The sequence below is a fragment of the Melozone crissalis genome, unplaced genomic scaffold (assembly GCF_028551555.1).
Source record: "Melozone crissalis strain CALT ecotype California unplaced genomic scaffold, PUWL_Pcris_2 ptg000034l_1, whole genome shotgun sequence".
NCBI lineage: Eukaryota > Metazoa > Chordata > Aves > Passeriformes > Passerellidae > Melozone > Melozone crissalis.
In genome coordinates this window covers 10,586,429-10,609,924 of record NW_026535812.1, presented here as the reverse complement: position 1 = coordinate 10,609,924, position 23,496 = coordinate 10,586,429, and the positions used below count along the sequence as shown (strand labels likewise).

General features: G+C 41.1%; 1 protein-coding gene across 9 annotated transcripts in view; it reads right to left on the bottom strand.

Annotated features, from left to right (window-relative positions):
- The window catches only part of AGFG1 (ArfGAP with FG repeats 1), a 37,324-nt gene extending 16,115 nt beyond the window's left edge, over positions 1-21,209 (bottom strand). For all 9 annotated transcript variants that reach the window (XM_054282875.1, XM_054282874.1, XM_054282876.1 and 6 more), the window contains exons 1-4: positions 21,006-21,209; positions 12,096-12,189; positions 1,498-1,613; positions 816-978 (exon numbers count right to left, since the gene is read on the bottom strand). In XM_054282875.1, the coding sequence (XP_054138850.1) occupies positions 816-978; positions 1,498-1,613; positions 12,096-12,189; positions 21,006-21,172 (540 nt within the window). In that variant the 5' untranslated portion in view covers positions 21,173-21,209. The remainder of the gene's footprint in view (positions 1-815; positions 979-1,497; positions 1,614-12,095; positions 12,190-21,005) is intronic.
- Between the last annotated feature and the right edge of the window lie 2,287 nt (positions 21,210-23,496).

Sequence of the window (23,496 nt, the reverse complement as noted above, 5' to 3'; positions counted from 1 at the left end):
TTATATGCTATTACTCTGGCTCTTAAAGCAACTCTTGAAGATTTACATGGTTTAAATGCACCCAGAAGACTAAAGTAGCAAGATATTATTAGCAACTTCAGATTTTGCATTTGAAACTGTAAATACTGTACAAATACAAGCAATAAAACTTAATTTTACAAGACAGAAAATATTTATTCACTACATTCTGAAAAAATCATTAGAATTCAGTATAAGAGAGAAAAATTGAAGAATTTAATAGCAAGGCTTGAAGTTGCAATTTTCTACTGTTTGAGTTAAAAGAGGTCAATTTAAGAGTTGCCTGTATGCTGACAGCAGTTTTTAAACAAACTGTTTTCCCTCCAAAAATCTAAGTACACAGTGTTGTTTGACTTTACATTACAGCATAAGACAGTTTCAGAACGCATAGGAAGTCATAATAAATATGACATGCTTTCATCCACATAGTCACTACTAATCTCACAGTTAACATCATCAGTCATTTTCTTATTTTCAGAGAGAAAATGCAAAAATTAAAATATAACACATTAGATCTAAACTTGAGGTATTTATGCAAAAGACAATTAATTAATCCTATCACAATGGAGAACTCTATTTACTGAAAATAACCATTAAAAATCAGTTTGGTCAATAGAAACAAACTTCTTTTAGTATCTGATCTGCAAACATGTATATACTTCAGAAAAATATACAACATACAGTGATCATATTAGTTCCTATAGATCACAGCAGCTGTTACTGCAAGAATTTTTGTGCCACTGAAAGAGCTACAAGGACTGCAAACAGTCCTGTGCCCCTCAGCAATCATTACTCACTTGGCTAGGTGTGCCCTTGTTTAAGTGCAGTGCGGGTGCAGCTTCTCCCAAGAGAGATTTGAGTGGCTTCACCTCAGGTGTGCTGCTTGTACTACTGGCAGAAGAGCCCGAGATGGATGCATGGACTGATGCCACCACCTTTGCTTGCTCTGGAGGAACATACCTATATGCAAGAAGAGCACTGGTTTTTACAAGTTTCACATGGAAGTTCTTGAGTCTGAAGTTGAGACCTGGCAGATCTCAGCTTTGCGCCTGAACCCTGATCCTGCAATAGACTGCATCAGTAGTTTGCAAAGTACCTATTCTTTAAATATGACAGAGTTGGTTTTTTTTAACGGACTAGAATTTAAAGTTATCAATATTTTTAGCACTTATTCAATAAATCATAATAATAAATCAGATGGGAAATAACAGTTTGCAAAATTGTTACTTTACACTGTTGTTGACATCCTCTTATGCCATTTCTGTTCCATCAATATGAACACTGAGAAACTTGTTTAGTTTGCCTTCTCTGCTTCCTATAGGAGCTCTACATAAAGTTCAGAAATCATTTCACTTTAGAGTGTGTAATCTAGTCTAAAGTGCAGATTCAAAGAAGGAAATAACATTCAAAATGAGAGCAAACAGTCCATCTTCACTCCTCATCACAGGGGCAATCTTTCTAATAGTAAAGGTATCTTACCATCTTTTCTTTTCATATTTTTCCTGTAGAAATTCCTTTACTTTCTGTGGATCCCTGAAGTCTGGAATTGCTGATGATCTATCATCAAATAGGCCGAGCCAAATCTGTTTGCACACCTTAAATAAAAAAAAAACCACAACAACACAGATTAATCAGAGAAAATCCCTTAATTCAAAACTTAAATAAGTTTACTATTGTCAATACATTAAACCATTAAAGTGTGTGGCTGCATAATTTATATTCCAGACTGAGCTGCTGTAACAACTGACTGGTGCATCATGTACTGGTCTAAATACCTGAAGCTGCCCGTCACAGCAGGGCAAGCAGATCCCAGCATCCAATTTCATCATTCAACACTCCTTTTCCAAAGTATTTGTAGAATGTGCTCATGAAATGCAAGGCACCTGATTTCTACTTGCAATCTTTAAAATTCTTCTCCTTCACCTAATTCTATACATTCCCTTACCATACTTCAGGGCTTAAACTGTTTCAACAGATTCCATATGCCTTAAGCCTCGAATGGTAGATTTTAAAGAATCCAAGGTTCAGTATTTATACTTTTAATTACTATTTGAGTACAAGAACTGTTTTTTCAACAGCCTTTGTTACCATGATGCAGTTTCTACAATACCATATACATTTGAATGATGGTATGAGATAAGGGGTAAAAATACTCATGCTCCAATTTCGTTTTCTAATTGTAGCTGTGAGTGAGCAGAAGTTTAACCACTTGCAAAATTCTCAGTATGTTCAAACTTTAATTCCTGAGCAAAACAAGAGGAAAGGTGTTCTCAAAACTAAAGCAGATGTAGGAGTTTTAACATGAAATGTTTTAAGCCCTTCAGACTACTCTGCAAGTAACCTGAATATGCACCCAAACAATAACACCAAACATTAGCTGCCCTCAAAAATCACAGTGCCGTTTTAGAACAGGTTTCTTCCAGAGAAGCAGAGTCAAAAAAGCTTTGTTTTTATGATGCATAGCTTTTCTTCCCACACCCTTTCTGAAATAGCCCTGACCATGCCTCCTACCTGCCTACTACAAACATGCCCTCTATCCCTGCAAGTGTCAGGTTTTCAACATTGTCCCCAGTGACCTTCAGGCTCTAACAACCAAGAGCTGCAAAACTGATTGCTCTGAAAGCTGGCAAATCAAGGTAGAAGCTGTGATACTCCCACCTCAGCATCCTCCCTAAACTACTTGGCAAACATGATAAATCTTATAGGTCATTTCCAAGATTGCTCAGCATTAGAGAGATCAGGCAGACATCCTAACTATGTATTTCATTTTTGATGTTTCAGCTCTAAATAGTCCAATTGCATATTCAACACCTAACAGTCCTTATTACCAACATTATCATCATCCTACTGGATAGAGACAAACAACAACAGGAAACAGATCTAATGATCAAAAGATATTTTTAAATGAGAATTTATATAGCTAATTTAGAGCTAAGATCAGTAGTTACTATCTCAAACTCAGCAACTTTGCATTCATTCTGCAATTGTACTCCACAACAGGATCAAGTTCAACGCACTGATTTGAGTTCTCAAAATCAAACAGTCATTTACAGTATAGTAATAGATAAAACGAAGCTTTATTATTTAATACATCTTCATATGAAATTAGAAGACAAACTTAGTCAAAAAAGTCACAAGTCTGTTCTAAAGTAAAAGCTAATATCAAGAATCACTGTTTTAGCAGTATCAATCTTTCACTACTTTTTGGTGACAAAATATATAAAATCAGAATATTTATGTGTGTAGCTTTAAACTTGCAGTGAATAGCCTGAAGTGAGCCAGCAGTAGTATTTCCATACTTAGATTTGTGAGTATAACTATACAAGCAGCAGTCATATGATTGCTAGGAGGAAGAGAAGTCCTGCTTGTGGCTATTTACAGAATCTCTAGCAGCAGGAGTTGGTGGTGCTCAAATCTACACAGTCCCTCCCCAACCCCAACTTCAATATTGGAAAGAACATCAGGAAACACTGAAGAAAAGAAAAATTGGGCTCAATTTCAGACAGACAGAAAGACAAATGTTACAACAGCCCCCACTTGATTCTGCACCCAGCCCTGTAACACTTGGGGCTCTACCACGATAATCAGTTTGCATCCAGCCTGAGATGTGCTGGCCAATGACAGAGGAGGCCTCCTCCCCATCCTTATCAGACCATCCAATTACTTCTGCTTCTCCTGCCATCCAAAACAAGTCAGATCAAAGAAACTCATCACAATTACCATGCCACTGCTACCATTGAGACCTAGAGATCAACTCACAGCAACAAACCACAACCCAGTTTTTCATGTTTATCCCTCCCAGTTTTCTGCTTCATCTTCCCCCTGAAGTGCCTAAGCATTTGGAGTAGGGGGGGAAGAAAACCAAACAAAAAACCCTCACAACAACCAAACAAAAATCCCCAACAACTAACAATCCAAACCAAAAACCACCACAGCTCGTGTCAATGTCTCAGGCCATCATGACCACTACAGGCAGTTTCTGTGAGGACTCAGAAAACAAGGTGCTGTGTGGCTCCAGATCATTAGCAGCTACAGAGCCATAGTAGATCCAGTTCTATGAATATGCAAAGAGGAACGGAGGAGGACTGTGCTGAACAAACACCTGTTCGTTTAAAATGATGCAAGCTTCTTAAAGGCATCAGCTCTTGCCATTGCATTGCAATTTCTGCAAACCTTCAGAAAACCTTTCAGGCTTCCAAAAGTGTTTCCTGGAGCAACTAATTCCTTCTAAATACCTAACCACAAAAGGAAGTAACAAGTGAAATATGCCTTAAGTCACTACTATAATTAATTTAAACAAACTGCCAGGCACTCTGTGTTCTTCTGCTGCTGGTAGCACAGAGAACAGTTTTACTAATGGGCAACCAATTTTACTACCAGTTTTATTAATGGACAACCACTAAGCCAAAGAGCCTACTTAGTCACACACACTTCAGCAAGACATTCTCATTGTACCAGTATGACTGCAGGAGCTGCAGAAAACCAGTGTAAAACATTTACCACACCAAATGCAAATTAAATTCCACCTAGGTTTCTTAACCTAAAGAGTTATCAGAGGAAGTACAATTTCTTAAATGTTCTTAAAATGGACCAGTCTTAAACCAAAACCAGACACCCACAACAGATAAGAGTAGTCTGGATTAGTGGGACTGATGGAAAGAAACCATAAGATTGTAAGTGGGTGTACAACATGACTGGAATATGAAGGGTAAATCACATCCTCATAAGGGCATTTCAGACCATGCTTATGCCAAAAAAAGGCTGTTTTGTCTTCCTACTACAGTTGGGCTTGATGATCTTAAAGGTTTTTTCCAACCTACACAATTGTGACTTAAGTCCTTTGGAAAGCTGTATCTTATGAAGTTTTAGACCCACACCAGAAACCATGGAAAGGCACATATTTCTGTCTGAAGCAGCACACAATGCTTTCAACATCAGCAGCCATTCCAAGCAGGCATTCAGAGCCCAATAAAAGGCTCATTGTCTTCCCTTGTTTGCTGGTGACCTGTGTGCTCTGTCTAGCTATACTTCTGCTACCATCATCTGACTTGACAGGATCCACAACACTGCATTGATTATGCTTCAAGTGAACCACAAAACAATTTTCAGCCATCTAAAAAAAACACAAACGGCAGAGAGCTGTGCAATACCACAGGATGAAATGAAAATTGAAAAATAAAATTTAAAAAATACTGTTGACAAAGACAGAACTCACATCATGTAACTGTGTTTTCTTGAAGTAGTTATCTGTCCATAGTCATTTTAAAGTAAGTCACCAACAGTCCTGAATCTTGTGCAAAGAAACAAGTTTGCTGTGAGAAATTTTTTTTTTGCTTTATTTTTATTGATCAGGTCATCACATTTTTTTGTTTCAAAGCTAATCAAAAGTTACTCTTGTGATAAATATCAGGCAAACTTATGCCATACAACTTGCTGTTTATGGTGGGGGAAGATTACTCAGCATTTATACCTCTGGTACCCTGATTACTCCCTACTAATTCACCATCTGAACTGGATAGATACCAAAAGATTCATTAGAACAGCAATAAAAACCAGCACAACTATAGAAAGATCTGGCAACTTTAGTTGCCAACACCTCATCACAAGCTTCAGTGCTATGTTCTGTCTGGCCCAAGAGCTGCCCAGGCAGGACACCTGAAGAGCACAGTTACTCAGCACAGCCATCCACAGCATGTGCTCACTCTTGCAGGGCATTACTTGCAGGACATGGGAGCACAGAGAAACTGCAAAAAGGCATTAAAGCAAATGTAAACCTGCACAAACCAAGGCCTTAAACAAGCAGTTACTCTACTAAACACATTATTTAATACAAATTCACTATCTGAAAAAAAATCCAAGGAAGTAATTGTTCACAATTTTAGGTAATTTTGAAAACATATGTTTTGAGAAATTTGAACTCGATATCCCAAGGAGTATGTATTTCAAACCACCCCTCTAACAGCTCCATATATAAATCACACTTGCAGAGCTCATTCAGAAAATGCTACTGCTCAAGTTGTATGACACATCTTCAGTCCCATTTTAACAGAATTACTCATTCCTTTGCTTTTACAGGTAATATATGAACCATCATCCCAACTCAGCACACAATTACACAACACTACTATTAAGGTAGTGGGCCTAAAAATTTTATGACTTTCTGAAATCCTTCTACATTGCACCATCTCATTGGGAATACTCTGGTTCAGCCATTTAATATTAATATTGTTCTTTCTGCAACAGCAGCACAAATAAGCATGTGCTCAAAAGCTCTGTTTATTTGCTGCAAGCTTTGCTATACTCCTCCTTTTGATAATCACAGCTCTATCAAATAAAATGCTCTGCTTAGAGAAGAGCCTGACAAGCTCGAGCCAAGAGTAAACATTCAAGTTATGTGGAAGCCCCTAGAAACAGTGGAACATATCCAACAATCCATAATCATTGTCCACTGTCCCTGAAAAGTGTAATTAGTCCATGTCCCACTGGTTCACCAACCGAGCAGAGGAAAAAAAAAGGAGAGCATTGAAGTCAGAATGACTAAGCGTATGCAGCATTTGAAAGTCTACTTTTGTTGAAGGCTTGACAGAAGCAATACTTTGAAGTTTTGCCCCTACTACACTCTGGGGGCTGCAAAAATCAAGACAAAGCAAAGTTTTACCTTGTCAGATAACAATAAGTAGACACCAAGATTCAGCAGTTGTCTTCACGGAATTTAAGAGTTCATGAGAATCCCTTTACAACTGCTTTGGATAGTACCTGTCCTCTGCCAACAAGCTCCAGTCCTGCAAGGGATGTCATTAGACACTTGGCAACCAGATACTGGGACATTCAGAATTAGATCAGCAAGTACAGCATGAAGTAAAGAGGGAAAGAGAATCACAACCAGCATCAACCTACTCACCCTGACCTAGATAAAAACCCAGGAGGTAGCAAGGCAGAAACTGTGAGTTTCTATAACTTAAATATATCATTGAAAGGAGAAATTGGGCCAAGTGCATATTGTATGTTATAATAAAGCCTTTACCTATATTTCTCTTCATTGCACTGGTTTCCCTGAATATGCACTCCACAGCTATTCCATCTGAGACTGTTTTCCCCAGAGTAATTATATTTACCATACATTAGGTTTTCCATACCGTATTTACATTTATAGCCCTGCACTTTGAGAAATTACCTTTGTTTTCAGCTTTGACAGAAAGCAACAAAGAACACATCCCATTCAGTGCACATCTGGCACGCCACAAAGTTAATCAGAAAGGTTTCTGGTTTAAAACCCAGCCTCCAGTAACATTTCATGCCTTCAGGAGTTCCAAGAAGAGCTCTAAGACTAAAAGGAAAATACATGTACCCGTTTTCCACAAAAGTTTAGCTTTTGTTTTGCTTTACATTTGTTCACGTGTTTTGAGGTTTTTTCCTGTGTGCTTTTATAGTTGGGCAAGGAAGAAAGAACAGGCCTACTAAAAAACTGTTAATTAAGAATAAGCACTATCCACTAAATTTTGCAGAAACACTGAGAATCTGAGACTTCAGTTATTTCTATTCCAGTGCTTTGTATTTCAACTACCAAACAAAGCTTTGCCATGTTATAACTATTTCACTGATAGAGATCTCCAGTGTGTGGGGATAGGCGGATATGGGAGAGACAAAGGCCTTCTGCTTACACAACACACTGAGCCACCACACTTCAGAAACTCCTGTAAGCACAGCTGTGCTAGTCAGGAAGAATAAAAATTCAGTCAGGCCAGCAAAGTTAAGGTCTTGCTCATTAAGCCTCCTGCTCCTGTACATGATGAAGGCAGCAAGGCAAGGAAAAGCTCTCACAGGACACATGCTTGTGTTGGTAGGAGCTGCACTTCAACCCAGGAAAAAGCACACTACTTGACCTGCAACACTTCTGGAGACCCAGACATACCACTGCATAGGAAGATTACATGTGTCAGTCTAGTTTAAAAAGCTCTAACAAGATAATACCTTTCAGGAGGCTGGTAAATGCCAAATTAGATTTCTTCTTCTCCCCACCGCTGCCAATAAAATATTCTCAGTTATGCACCAAATATAATGCTGGTAGTGCAAAGAGCTGCACATTACCACACAACAAAGCTATGTTCCAAAACATAACACCCTACAGGAAGAAAGATTTGGAAACAGTTTCTTTATGTAAGCAAGTTATAGCTTTGTTTAGTAATCCTGCACTTCTCATGTCAATATTATTCATTAATCTCTGTAGGTTAAAAGAATTTTATACTGCCAGAGTACTAATTTCAAAGGCAGTTTGGGTGCAGAAGTGATAGTGGTTTCATAAGCAGAGTGAAGGCAGTAAATCCAGCTAACAAAGACATTGTTCTACACACAGTCAGCTCATGGATCTGTGTATGGTATTAGCAGAACCAGCAATGTACTCCAAGGACACCTGAGTGCACAGCTCCTGCTGTCAGCACTCATCAGGTCCAGCTCAGGACTGCTCCTTTCTCTCCAGGGTGTCCAGGCCACATTCCACACTGAAGGAGATTCTAGGGAAGCATTCTGGTCTGACCTAACACCAGCTCTGAACCAGGCTCAGACTGCTGCCAGTTCTGCAAGAGTGCAGGAAACAGGTGCTACTGAGAGTCAGGAAAATTGGCACCAAAAATTCAGCACTATTAAAATAACTCCAAGCAGCTGAGCATACTTCATGTATTCTGCTCAGGTAAACATGGTCTTTGCCCCAGAGTAGCAGAAATTTTCTAAATCCAAGACCATCAAAATTTTATTCTTCAACCACATGCAAATTAGAATGGGTTATTTGGAAAGGTTATAAAATACCTGTCATCTTTCAAAAGGGTAGGAGAAAAATTAACTCTGTAACTGGTTTGCCTCATAATACTATTCTTCATCTTAGAAGAAAAGTTTCTGAATAAAGTCACAGCTATAATGGCAACAGGAGATTAGCACCACCTCCACTTTCTTCAAACAGCAAGTTCACTTCCTACTACCACTGCACAACTGAATCAGAGGCCAAATCAGCACCAGCATCATTTGAGGATGAGTATTCAAACAGATACATCTCCATTTCACTCTCTCCTCGTTATTCCTAAGGAGAAAATGTGAAAATACCTCACACTGCTCTTCATGAAGACAGCAAGGAGACAAAAAACCCTACCCAGTGAGTCAGAACTGCCTTTATCCTTCAAAAGGATTTCAGAAGGCACTTGAGGAATGCCAGCTGGAAGATGCCTCCATTCTTGCTACAGTGACCTAATCCCAACATAAGCACAACTGGAGACTGCTCAGCTGTTTATACCTCCAAATGAGTCAGCAACACCAAAATATAGGTGTCTTCTAATACAGTATAAGGATTCAAAACTTTGTTTGAAGCAGTAAAAACTCATTAAAAATAATTTAATAATTTTCAAGCTACCTATGCCAGAAATGTCTTAGAATGGCCACATGTGGGGAAGAAGATGGTGCCTCACCTAAGGAAGAGCTGCTCTGCATAATCTCTCCCTGAAGCAGCTGCTTTGCAGAAGCCTTTCAGGAACTGAATGTTTACCCATGTGTGCCACAAAGAGGGTCATTTACAACAACTGGGGAAAAGTTGGTATTTAAAATATTATGAAGCATTTTGGGGTTTCTTCTTTGTTTAGTTTGGGTGGTTGGGTTGTTTTAGACGACTTCAACCTCATACAACACACTGACCTTATAAATACCCTTTAAATGAGAGTGGAAAATTACTTCCTTTAAGAACAACTCAGCACCTTAACTACTTTATCTCATGGAAGTTTTCTTGCTATTTTACTTTGTATTCAGAACAAGATCCCTATTGTACCAGCACGACCTACTCATCTGGAAGCAAGAAAGGTTATCACAGAGGCCTGGGCCATGCTGGAGAAACACTAGAACAAGAAAGTTGGAATGAAAGTATTTTAGAAGTTACAGAAAAATGGAAGTTAAACATGATAGATTGCCAAAAAAGTTGAACTTCTTTTTAAATGTATCATTGTAAAATTATTATAACTGTTGATATTACTACATTGGACAACTCCATGTTTGAAAAGTCTTATTTCAGGCGATTTCCTTTCTTCCAAAAGCCTCCTACGCTGAACAGTAAGCTAAGCAGAAAAATGGGGGGGTTTTGTCAGATGAATTTCCTCTGTCCAATAAGTATCTTATCTGCAGATAAGTATTCCAAAGTCCAAATACTATCAAGAGAAAGCAAAATGCCTACTTAACTACTGCAACATAAAGTACAACATGTTTAACTAGGTTTTAAACTTCTAACAGTGTTTAAAACAATAATCATTTCTGTTCAATATTTGAGCACTCCTAAAAATGTACCATCAGCACTTAAGAGTGTGTCTATTCAGCTTTACTTAAGAATTAAAGCAATAATCAACAACCTAAAACTAAACTCAGAAGGACATCTTCATTTAGGAGGCAGCTCATTTAAATCATTACAATTCTTTAATTAGAGTACTACAGGCACAAAGACCTCTGCTTTAGAAACAGAGTAGCACTGCAGAGGTCAGTTTTTTTAATGTCAATAATAAACTATGTATCAACTAAATCATTAAGATTAGCAGACTAGTCATGGCTATGAGAAGGACAGCCACACTAATCAGTTGAGAAAGGATCACTTAAGATTCCAGATCAGTGAAAACAAACTCAAAGCCATCTCTAGACATAGCAAGTTTAGTAAGAAATGAAATTAAAACAAATACAGGGAGGGAGCTACAAACACATGTTTTCCTTTACACTTGGTGAAGCTTAAAGCAAAGCTGAAGTTTACAATCTAATCTTATGGAAAGAGCCTCCAACACACTCTGTGTGACTCCACAGATGGCTCTTTATTAAATTTCCTTATGCAAAAAGTCAGTAATACTGACTAATATATGCTCTATACATATACACACACACATGCAACGCTCTACAGTTTAAAAAGCCCAACCAACCTAAGCCATCAAGAGTATTTTATAAAGTCTGGGAGAGTTCAGGCCTTGTTCTAGCTCTGTCTAAAGGAATCAGGCACTAACAGTCATTTCAACAAATAACACATGTTTACCAGGCCAGAAAAAGAAATTACTACTTCTGTTTTCATTCTTCAACCTGACAGTTATGAATGGACCAACTTTAAGAAAGTTAAGTATCAGCATTTTACTGAATGATGGGATTTATCCTCACAAAGCTTCACAAAAGCACACTAATAAAACACACTCTAGCCTACAATCAATAGTTCTACTAAACAGGGTACAATCAATGTGAAGCAGAACCTTATCTAGTTTGAGCAGAGGCAAAATCTGCCTCTAAAATCCTCAAGGCTACAGCATGTTATTAAAACACAAACTACACCCTCAAACTGAAGTCAGCAATAGCCACATCCAGGGCTCAACACCTCCATGTATTCCCACAGAGTCAATCCAACATCTACCTCAGATTTTTCCTCCTATTAAAAGGAACAAAAAGTCAGTATGCTAGAACTTGTCCCCTTCAAAGCTGCCACAAACTACTCACTAGATAACAATTTCTCCCTTTCCTCCCTCTGTCCAAGAATATTCAATATGGATAGACTTTAACACACATACACAATTATATGTATATACTTTAATTAAGTATTTAAATTATTATTAATTATAAATTAATTCTTTATTATTATTTATTAAGTACTAAAACTACTAGAAGACTTTCTGATACCAAGTGAGAAGAAATACAGCTACAAGCTGCACTTTTGTATTTATTTTGGGCACAGAACACTCTTTCAGGAAACACTGCTGCAGTCAGTTTCAAGTTCTGAGCTTACAGGGAAAAAAAAAGTGGCTGCATATTGCCTTATGCAAAATCAAAAGGAAACCCAATTCAGCAATACTGATCATGTGAATCTGCATTGTCTGGGTTGGGCAATAACATTATGATGATCAGCTACCCAATGAAATAAGCTCTTCAGAAGTCTCATTTCAAATTATGTTGGCTTCAAAAGACTTCTGACTAGCTTTTGCTAACAAAAAAAAAAAAAACAAACAAAAAATCCTAAGTTTTCTTTAAGTAGTGTTTTCAACCTTAATACTAAAGTGCCAAACCCACTTTATTCTCCAAATTACACTTACTTCATTTCCATGTTTCTGCAGAAATTCTATTTCCTGTTGTGTGAAGGTAGTCATTGAAATCGACTTCACTCTGTGGGGTGGATTCAAGCCCCGCCTGAAAGAAGAAAGAGGTGTTCAGCACTCGGGAAATTTGTCACCATACAATCACGTTTAACACCACAGCTAGAAGTCAGACAGTTTTAAAATCAGTAGCCATCTCTGTAAAGCACACTCATTCTTGGTACTGCCATACAACTTAAGGCTGTGTAAGCTCTTCTCAAGTAACACTCAGTATACAAAGCTGAGTAACAGAACTTCAGGGGAGACCCATATTCACAACTGCTCATGCAAAATAACTCGGGCACTTTCTATGCAAATTTAAGAAAACAAAATTAGACTTTTTAAAAAATCCTAATCTGCTTCACCCTTGCCTCTACCTTTTGTCTCTCACTCTTGGGTTTCTTGGTTGTAGTTTCCTTTTCCTCCAACTCTTTCCACACTTTGATCTCTTATTACAACTTCTACACAGTAACTAGATTTCTTCAAGCTAAACTGCCCAGCTCAGTCTTTTTCTCTTGCTTTAAGCTACATTTCCTGTTTCCTCACAGCATATTTTTATAGTTTACTTTTTGCCCCGAGAACTCACAGGGGCTTACTCCTCCTCCTGAACACTACTGAAGTAGCCAGAACAAAAGCAAAAAGACACGTTTTAGTGTGCTGTCACATGAGAGATCCCATTGCTAATGCCACAGCTCAAACATGAGCAGCCCTGCCTGAAGCCCAGACTGGCAGCACTCTCACATCCATGCCACGCTGCCACAGCAGGGCCAGCAGCACACCAGGCATTTGTGCTGCCACAGCCTGACACTGTCAAACCCAGCTCAGCCACAGCCTGCGAGCACACCGAGAAAACATGCTGAGCAACAGCACCAGGGTAAGCAAAGCTTGCTTTCTTTTCCAACTCCTCCTTTAAACACATGCTAGCTACTGCTGCTTCTCCCCACAACTGCTTGCAATCAAAGCCAAGCTGTGCTTTGTCCAGGGGATGCAAGAACATCCCATCCCACAGGTGCCAAGCACTGCAGACACTCACCCAGGCAGCACCAGGGGCCAGTTTAACACTCAGGTTAATCAGGCCTGGATTTCTGAAATATCATCTTAAAAACAATTCATATACACTAACCATGAGATAGCAAAGCACACAAAAAGCTTTCCAGGGATGCAATGCAGGCCTAACAAATCACTAAGAAAATCAACTGTATTGGTTCTATTTGCCCCTACACTTTTAATTCTAAATTTGGTTCAGATTGCTTTTAAGAAAAAAGAAAAAACACAACAAAAAAACACTGACATCTAATTTAGGACAGCCAGTAGATTTCTTAAAACTCCATTATTATCTCAAGAGCGTTAGCTATAAATTAAATTGTTATCCATCAGAACAGCCTGTGACAAAAATCAGATATTCCAAATATTAACAGTAAATTCAACTTTGGCAGAAAAATTTTAGCAGTTCAAGTTTTCCAAGTCTAATGGGAAAAATACTGTTGTGCCTTTAGCTTGGAAATTCACATCCACATCTAAATTCAAGTGTACCTGTAAAACAATTCTGATCCCGTTTTAAACAATTCCACATTTTTAATCAGAAGTTGAATATGGCTTAGAACACTAAGCAGTAACATTTTAGCCTAAGTTTCATGAACAAACAAATTTGAGATAATCACTGTTTGAAACACTTGGATAAACAATTAATTGTATTTTGCTAAGAAATGCAGTCATTTTGAATACCTTAAAAGCAGAAATCATTTCCAAACTTAGAGGCATATGAAAATTTGTTTCACAGAATACCATTTGCTTCAGCAAACTTTTGAAATCAGAGCAGCTGACATTCGACTCCACAGTTCAGCACCTTGACAAGGTAGAAGTTTCACTGAAATTGGTGAGAGAGGTTTTATGATAGTTGATTAAACTATCTTCTCTCAAAATATTTAAATTTCTTGGTAAATTAAAGCTACTAATTTAACATCTTTCATCTAGCTGTATCATCTACATCACAAATAAACTACATTTATTAAAATACTATAATATTATCTGAGGTTTTTTTTTTAAAGTAAGTACTGATTTTAAGATGATGTAATTTAAAAGAAACCTGTAGGAGTTCTATGCAGTTAAAATTCATTGTTTCAGAGCTGGTGCTACGATTAGGTTTTGCTTATTTTTGGCTTTTAAAAGAAACACCTTCTCAGTCTGTGCATGCAAGTAATTACACTTCACTAAATGGCACTTGTAGCATCACATATTGAGTGACAGCACAGAAACAAAGTTGGCATCCACTTGGCACTTCACACAGATCTATCTGCTCCATCAAATGTTATATGACAATTACTGTCCCCTGCTTTTACAGTAAGTATAAAAGCAGTTCTGTCTGCCTTAGTCTGTTCAATTTACTCTCCTCCTAGTAATTACAATAGCAGCACAGTTAGGTAGTTGTAAACTATTTAATGGCTATTTAAAAGCCAGAGCTATTCACTAACACGTTCACGTGTTTCTCAGCACAGGCAGTGTATCTCAACTCTCCCACTAGCTCCTGCTGGAAATTCCTTTTTGCAGTACGTACAGTTTAAGTGCTCTGTTGTACCTGTGTTTCCAATTTCAAGGCACTGCACAAGTTCTCTAAGACTTACCTACTCTACACTGATCTACCAGGGCTCTTTAGAGCATTTACAGCAGCAAACACTGACATCTTCAGTATCTTCAGCTCTATTAAGCAGCAATATTAAGTGTGGTTGAGGCCTACATAAGATCTTGTTAAATCTCACCAGAGACTTCCTCCATGCCTCTCTCTCCAGTGAAGAGTTCAGACATATAAGGTTTCCTGCTATACACACTATATCCACATGGGATAAGAGGAATTCACATTTCTCTTACACCATCCTGCTAAAAGAAGGAAGACATCCCCCCTAAAGATCAGATCACCACACAGAGGTGTCAGATGTCTGGCAGGATGAAAGAGAGCACGGCACCACATCCAGTGGTCCAGGGGTATTGGAAATTCTGAACAAAACTTTAACAGCCATAATCTAAAGTAACTATAAAGCTGCAATACTGTACATTCAGTATTGCAGCTATGTCCATTGAATATGGCAAAGGATGCAGGGAATCTATGTAAAGCTTCCTCTTAAGCTAAAGCAGCCTATGAAGTCAGCCCAAAACAAGGGATTCAAGACAAGAAGCTGCACGCAAACACAGCCCAAGCATTATCTTCCTTAGAAAAATTACTTTGATTCTACCATTAGAACAGCAAACTATTTTTTTATGATTTCTAACATCCATGAATGGCCTGGAATTTCCCTAAAACAGAGCAGTTGTGCAATTTTTGAAACAGGATTCAAGGACCAACCCTTCCTTACCTTACAGAGACTATTTAATGACCCAAATGATTCACAAACACCTCATCTACATATGGGGGAAGCTTATTGGTAGACAGCCAAGTACAATTATCCCTCATGAGGAATTACCAAATCTCCTTTTTCATAGGAAAAATGTTTCTTTCCTTGTATTTGACAAGTGTTTCACACAGTTCTAATGCTTTACAGTACTCCGTATTTAACAGGGGACGAATGGATTACAGCCCCTTAGCGCAAATTATCCATGCCTAAATTTAAATTGACCCTGAACAAGTATTTGCAACCTGCCCCCGTGCAGCAGTAGCAGTTACTCCCTTCCCTACAACAGAGCTCCTGGGGAAGGCAGCAACCAAACGCCACCTCAGCACTTACACCAGACTGCAGCTCTCTCCTCCCAAGAGGCCCCGGGGAAGGATGACAGAGTAAGACAATTCTGCCATCTGCACTTATCCAGCACACCAGAGCTAGAACATCCCACACAGAGATCCCACTCATCACTGCCAACTTCTTCACGCTCAGCAACGATTATTTCTGTGGAAGAGCACTGTGACCAGAGACTGCAGCCCCGAGTCTCCTCCACTGACCCTCACTGAGTCACAGCTCAGCGCAGGGGCAGCTTTGGAGAACATGAGACCTCTGTTCTCCAGAGGGCATTGTTAAACTGCTGCTCTCACAAACAAAGGAAGCTTTAAGGCCACTGACACAGGATTCTGCAGTCTGGCAGTTGAAACATTAAACATTCAAAACACAGTCAACAAGCAGTGGATATTTGTTTCTAACATAATTTAGCGGCAAATTATAGTTGAACTTGTGATTGTTGGCAGAGCGGCCGACTGCAAAGGCTAGGGCTGGGAGGGGAGAAAAATGTGAAGAGTGAGCCCTGGCAGAACAGAGGGTCCCTTTCAAGGGAGGAATGGTGGGCAGACGGCTGCCCAACGCTGCTCGTGGCCCCTGGATCAGATTCTAACACCATCTCGAACCTAAGCCAGCAAAATGTGCTCCCCTAAAATGCAGGAAGTTAAAGAGGCAAGTCAAATACCGAGCCATCACAGAGCACCCCACACACCCAGATGTCCAGAAAACAAGCACCAGAAAACCCAGTGTGACAGCATTCATTATTATTTCTGTGCTACTGTAATTAGCAAAAAGGAATATAAGCAGCACTGGCCATTCCTGATACTTGTAGACCTCCCTGGAGACCCTCCGCCATCTCACAAGCTCATTTATTTTTAATAGCAGACGACTCATACACACATTTTGAAGCAGAGTTAATATTAATTTAGGTTTTTTCTTAAAAAATAACCAAACATTCTTTTTGAACTGCACAGTGTTCAATGTGGTATAAACACATTTCCTTTGCTCTCCTGCCTTGCAACTGAAAACACAAAAAATATCCTTAAAAAAATATATTTACACATACACAGAGGCCCAGGACACATGGAGTCATTTTCCAAACAGGCTCCAAAGGAAAAAAAAGGACTGCAAAGTCATGCTAACTCAATCACCTTCATTTTAGCATTGTTTATTTAGACTCTAAATTTCTGCTAAACTTATTCTAGGTAAAGAACAATAACTTATCACCACTGCACAGAGATGTTATCATTTGTTACTATTCCATCAGCCATCAAATACTTCTATCTGGCTAATATAGAAGTCCTCTACCCATGAAAATTTTAAATTTAAAATTTCAACTAGGAGCATTACAAGTAGCCAGAAGAAGGCCAGCAGTTGTAAAAAATTAGCATAAAAGGGCTTTGGCACTTCTCAAAGTACCTATTATGCTCTAAACATTCCTTGTTGCTGAACAAGAGACTTCCTAAATAAGTTGGGAGGGAGTTAAGAGAGCAGTGAGAGAAAGGATAGGAGCACCTTAATTATCACATCAGCAGATACAAAATAGAGTCAAGATTAAAATAAAAAATTATATAATTCAAAACATGTGCAAGCAGACTGTTAAACAGGGATATTTTCTGTTGGTGAACTGAAAAACATGTTCTTTTTATCAAAGTTGGGAGCGGGCTGGCTGCGAGTGCTACAGAAGTACTTGAAAGCAGAGATGCACAGACAGCTGAGATACAAGGCAGGGAGGCATTTGATAAGACAAAGGGAAGGATGTCACTGTCAGCAGACCACATGGGAGCATCCAGGAAAACAATAGTCATAGCTACCAACACAATCCTTTGAATCAAAGGACTTCTGTCAAACCAAAATAATCTCCCTGCCAACATCTCCCAAGACGCAGGTTTGCTGTAATAAAGAGAAATTTTCCTGTGGTGTATGACTGTAATCTTGACCTGAGCAACTGCTCCTCCAGAGCACCTCCTCCCACTCTCAGGGCAGAAATTGTGTAGAATTCCAGATATCTTAGATTCTTGTACAACACCAAAAACTTGAGTTACCTTGTGTGATGCTAGCACACTTTTATTGCCCACATGAAGAATTTAAACACAAGGGACAAGTGGAACTATTTTAAGAGGAAGCAAATTGACAGCACTGTGCATGAACTTTCTCCTGCATGCACCATTTTACACAGCAAAACTTCTGCTCTGCTAAGCCTGGTCTGACCCAGTCACTTAAACCCCAGGTACTATGGAAAAAACCTCCTGTCACCCACACTTCTGACTTGACAAGACACCTTCAACATTAAGTCAGAAAGAGATCTTTTTAGCAAAGCCACTAGTTCTGTCACTGTTTTTAGCAGTGTATGAAAAAGCTAGACATACTATGTTCAGAAACAGTAGAGGGAATAGTAGGTTTTTAAAGCTAAATCTAGTAATACATAGCATCACTCTTCTGATAGACATGAAATACTTTAAGAAAATTCAGGATGGATCCAGAATTAAGATTTTGGATGTGACTGAACAGTCCTTGCCAGGAAAATGAACAAACACTTCAGAAAACTAGTAAAAAAGTTATACTACAGTTTTAAAGAGCTTAGAGTTAACTGTATCTAGAATAACATGCTTATTTTTAAGATGATACTGATGTTAGCAATCACTTTTAGTTAATTGAGAAACCTTTCTGAAGGAGACTTTTTAATCTAGTATTTAAATCTTGCATTGAGCACTTCATACTTGAAAAAACTGGTCTACCTGACTTCAAGAATACTTCCTGTACCAGATTAAAAAAAAAAAAATTAAAACAAGAAGCAATGCAAGTCATTCACATAGCATATAAACAAGATAAAGTACTAAGATTATGAAAACCTTACAGTAAAGCAAGTACTATGAGGCAGAACACAAACAGCCATTAAGAACTCCAAAAGCAGCAGTACTTTTATATTTGCCATTATGTTGTTTGTTCCTAAGTCGTTTCCCTACACCGTGAAATTCTACAGTGAAAAGTGTTTGGAAATAAACAAGTTGTTTGAACAACTGTTCTCATGGAAGTGTTAAAAATAAGTTTCCAGTTATGAAGCAGACATGACCTACACCAAGTCTCATTACTAACAAATAAACATGCCACTGGCTAGGTCATAAGGTGTTAACCAATATATATGATCCTGCACACACAACTTATGGAAGTTTTTCCAAGTTGACATGAAAGAATGAGTCCAAATTTATTTTAGAGGGAAACTAAGTCCTCTTAATAGTCATTTACCCCAGCTATAAGTGTAGGTGTTACTAGCTGTAAGAACCAAACATACAGTTTGTAGTTGCTTTTTTGCAGCAAGACAAAAACACTGCATATTTAGAATGAAAAAACCATTTGTGTTTCATTGGAATACCAATACATTAACCATGTTTTTGCAGACAGTCTTCCTCCTTTAAGCATGGTAACATCCAAGTGATGGCCAACACCAAGTGCAGCTGTCCCCTGCTTATGAGCTGTTTCACTGCCTGTACATCCTTTTGGGTGCTGTAAATTGGACTATGTCAGTAGTCCCTACCTCCCAGCCAACAGATAAAAGGAACAGACTCTTCTGAACCCACGCTAAGCATCCCAGCAGCATTCACAATATACTTGTCTATTAAGGTTAAGAAGCCTGAAAAATAAAGACAAACACTCTCATGGTGTAGCTTTACCACACTTTCAGTCTAACCCAGTAAGAACATGTGCAACCATTAAATAAGCTCAGTGCAGTAGCTTAAAATAGTTTCACATGCCAGCACAAATAACAGTTTGCTAAGAGAGCAAACAATAGCCAGAGCTGGCTGATTGAGTGGCATGTTCGTGTGAAAACCTAGAGTCTCTTTTCAATTTCACAACCTAAATGTATTTTCTGTATTTGCATCAAGTCTGTTCAGAAGCCTACATAAAGTAGAAGAACTCCAAGTCTAATTAGCTGTCTATTAGTATAAAAGGCAGTTTGTTCCATGTAAATTCAGCAAAGAACTAATATACTTGCTTTGCATTTCAACATAATTACCAACTTTGTTCTAAAACACAAGACCTTACTTGGAAGGGATGTTTGGGGTAGTAAGGAGACAGAAATTAGTTCAGGCTCCTGAATGCTTTTTAGAAACACCAGTCTGTATCCTCTGACATACTATTTATTACTTTGGTTACTCTGATTCCGCTCCATTCCATTGGCACAATGCAACAGAATCATATAAAAGCAAACGGATATAGCTAAGGAAACAGCAGCACTGAAGACTCCCAAATTATAGATATGTGATGAAATTCACAACTGACTGACCTCAACTCTTAGTTTCATACACACTATCTCTAGGAAGGATGGGTGGAAAAGGGAGGAGTAGTAGGAAGGCCCATACAGGAATGAGGAACAGGAAAAATGCAATCACTTTATCAGAGCCAATCCCTTTCCCAGGTTTATATATATAGTTTGTAGGAAATAGTCGATGTAAAGTCAAAAATCCCCAGCCAGCTTCTACTTTTCTGATCAAGCCTCTTATACCATTGGGCCTAGAGTTCGACTGAGACAGAGCTCAAAGGGTTGTCTTACAAACTATCACCAAGCAGAACTCGATGCACATAAAGCCATGCTGGTGGTTTAACTTAACGTTTAAGTAATATCTGTAAACGCATTCACGACAGGGTTAGTATCCCCGCATCTTCAAGGCTATCATGACAGTGAACTAAGCCACGTGCCCCTTCCCTTTCCACAAGTATTGTCGCACCCTTGCTTCATTAACCACCCTCCGACACTTCCGTGGGGCGGCGGCGCTCGGGGTGCCCGTGCGCGCTCCCCGTACGTGCCAGAGGAGCCTCCCCAGGACCACCTCGGGGCCGCGGGGCTGCCGTGAGCCCCAGCGCCGCACACCCTGCCAGCGGCGGCCACCTCCGCACCGGGGGCTCCGACGGGGATTTCCAGCGAACGCGCCCGGGAAAGCCTCCCGACGGCCTCCCTCCCTTCCCCGCGAGAGCCCCCTGCCCGCTGCCCTCCGACGTGGCCGAGCGGCAACAGGAAGGGCGAGCGCGGGGGGAGCGGCGGCGCCGCGAGAGCCGCGGCGGGGCTGCACCGCCCGGCCGCCGCCGCCCTGCGGACGCGTGCCCCGGCGGCCGGGGGCGGAGGTCACCGCTGCCGGGGGGATGGAGCCGGCGGTCCCCTCCCGCACTCACTCACAGGATGCCGGAGCAGGAGGTGCACACGAAGCTGCCCACGGTCATGTCGGTGTAGGTGGGGCCCCGCTGGTCGCAGTCGAAGCACTTGCGGTTGGGCGGGAGGCTGCTCATCTCCCGCAGCAGCTTCAGGTGCTTCTCCTCCTGCTTCCGCTTGGCGCTCGCGGCCATGGCCCCGCCGGCGAGGGACGGCCCGGCACGGCGCCGGGCCCCGCTCACACCCCGGCGGCGGCGGCACTCCGGGGCTCGGCCGGCGGGAGAGGGGCCGGGCGGGCGGGGGGGTGAGGGGAAGACAGGAGAGGAAGGGGCGGGGAGGGCACAACCGGCGCCTGCCGGCGGGCCGGTACGGAAAGGGGGTGGCCGCTGACGCGGACCGGCAGCCCACGAGGGAGGGAGCGGGCGGGGGCCGCGGCTTAGGGGAAGCGGCGGCAGCGGCAGCAGCACCGGGCCCGGGGCGGCGGAATGACGAGCCCGGGCGGAACCTGCGCGACACCTTTATGAGCTCAGCGAGGAGATGGCGGCGGCGGCGGAGCCCCGCGCGCCCGCCGGCTGCAGCGCCCCCTACCGTGTGGGAGGGCGCACTACACCCCTCAGTCCCCTCGCGCCGCGACCCTGGCCCGGGGCGGCGCCTCCGGCGGGGCCGAGTCACCCCGCGTGACCCGGTGGGGAGGGCCAGGGGTCAGTCCTGTGGAGAATCCCGATGGAAAAATATCAATAAAAAGTGTTAGACTTTCCTCGGAGAGGAGGGGATCGCCTTCGCGCTCAGCGGGGTGCTCGGGGCGGGCTGTTCCCCTCACACCGCGGGGTGAGCGCCTGGCAGTCCCCGCCGCCCCTCAGCCCCTCGTGGGCAGTGGCCTCAGGTCGGCTGGGAGAGTGGGAGGTGCTCCGTGAAAGAAGGACCACGTGCCTCGTCCCCAGCCCAGCGCTGCCGGTGTCCCTCTGTGTCCCCAAAGTCTGGAAATTCAGTCTCGGAGCGTGGCGAGAGCGGAGGCGCTCCCGGTCCCAGCTCAGGTGCCCGCGGGTCCTGGCGGCGGGGATGGCCCGGGGGACGGGCTGGTGGCCGTGGTTCCGTGAAGATCCTCAGGGCGGATTGCAGCGGATTTGTGGGGAGAGCACCCCCACGGGGTCTGGCTTTCTTGGGACGGAGGTGAGAAATGCACAGTTCTCTTTTGGGAATTCGGTGCTCGGCTGGCCGTTCCCCCAGCAGGGGAGAGAGCAGGGGCAGCAGTCCTGTACTTCTGGTACCCGAGAGGAAACCCCAGTCAGCCCCTGATCCACAAAATACGTGTTTGTTCCCCACAAAGGTGCCTAACAGTGTGCGAAATCAATGTTAGAGAAAAAAGTAAATGCACTTTATATTTCAGTGATTTCACCCTAGCAACGCTATGTATGATTAAAATCTTTTAATGTTTAATGACCCAATACAATGTATTTAGGGTCAAGTTTTGTGCCCCTGATGTCAGTACACATGGGAACAAGATCTGATCCACTGTATTTTCCTCATAGTTTCAGTTAAAAAAATCTAGAACTAAGTGTTCAGCATCAGTAATCTGTCCTTCCTCTTCTGATTCCTCTGGATGTGCTATGTGCTAATTTACCTGAGCTGATCAACCAGTTCTAAGTTTTAAACACAGAAGGCAATGCTCTAATTTTTTCCTAGTATGGATGGCAGGAGCTGTTCAAAGTGAAAAATAAACATCACTAAATAATCACCAATGCTTAAATAGCATTCTTAAGAGTAAACAGGAAATATTTCCAGTCTTATAAGGACCAAATTCTCACTGCTTCTCACTGCTGATATTCTTGTAATTCAGAAGGTTTCATTTATTTTGCCTTTTACGAAACATGCTAACATTGTACCTTTTCCAACGACCTAAATGACCTAAAGCAGATGACCTAAATTCAGAAAAAAAAAATTGAAGGTTAAAAAACAAGTTGTTGTTTTTTCCTGGAAAATCCTTGAGAGAGCAGTGATTGGCCACGCACCTGCTGCAGCAGAGAGTTGCTCCATGCAGGCAGGTTTAGTTTCAACCAGAGTCAAAGGTGGTTTGTAACTGAAGCAGGAGCAAGCAGCTTCCACTGCTCATATCACGACTGAACTCACATCAATGTCTCACAGGAACAGCTGCTAATCAAAACGACATCGCTGACATTGACATTGTCATTGTCAGTAAAATGTGGAACTGAGCTCCCAGGAAAAATCCTAGCACTGTGTAAGTCAATCAGAAAGTTCAGTAGGAATCTGTGGCTCCAGTTTGCTTTGTGAAGAAACAGTCCTGCCATTATTCTGCTGTTTGATAAGCCTATTGAGCCAAGATAGGCTTACACCAGTGATGAATTACCTATGTTAACATTAATGTGGTTTAGAAACGACTTTTTGTAAACACCAAGCTTCTCCATCCTGTATGTTACAGAGCAAATTTACCCCAGGAAACTACAGAATGAGACCTCAGAGGTGTGTGAGGATACACAGATCCCACAAATGAGATCTGTGG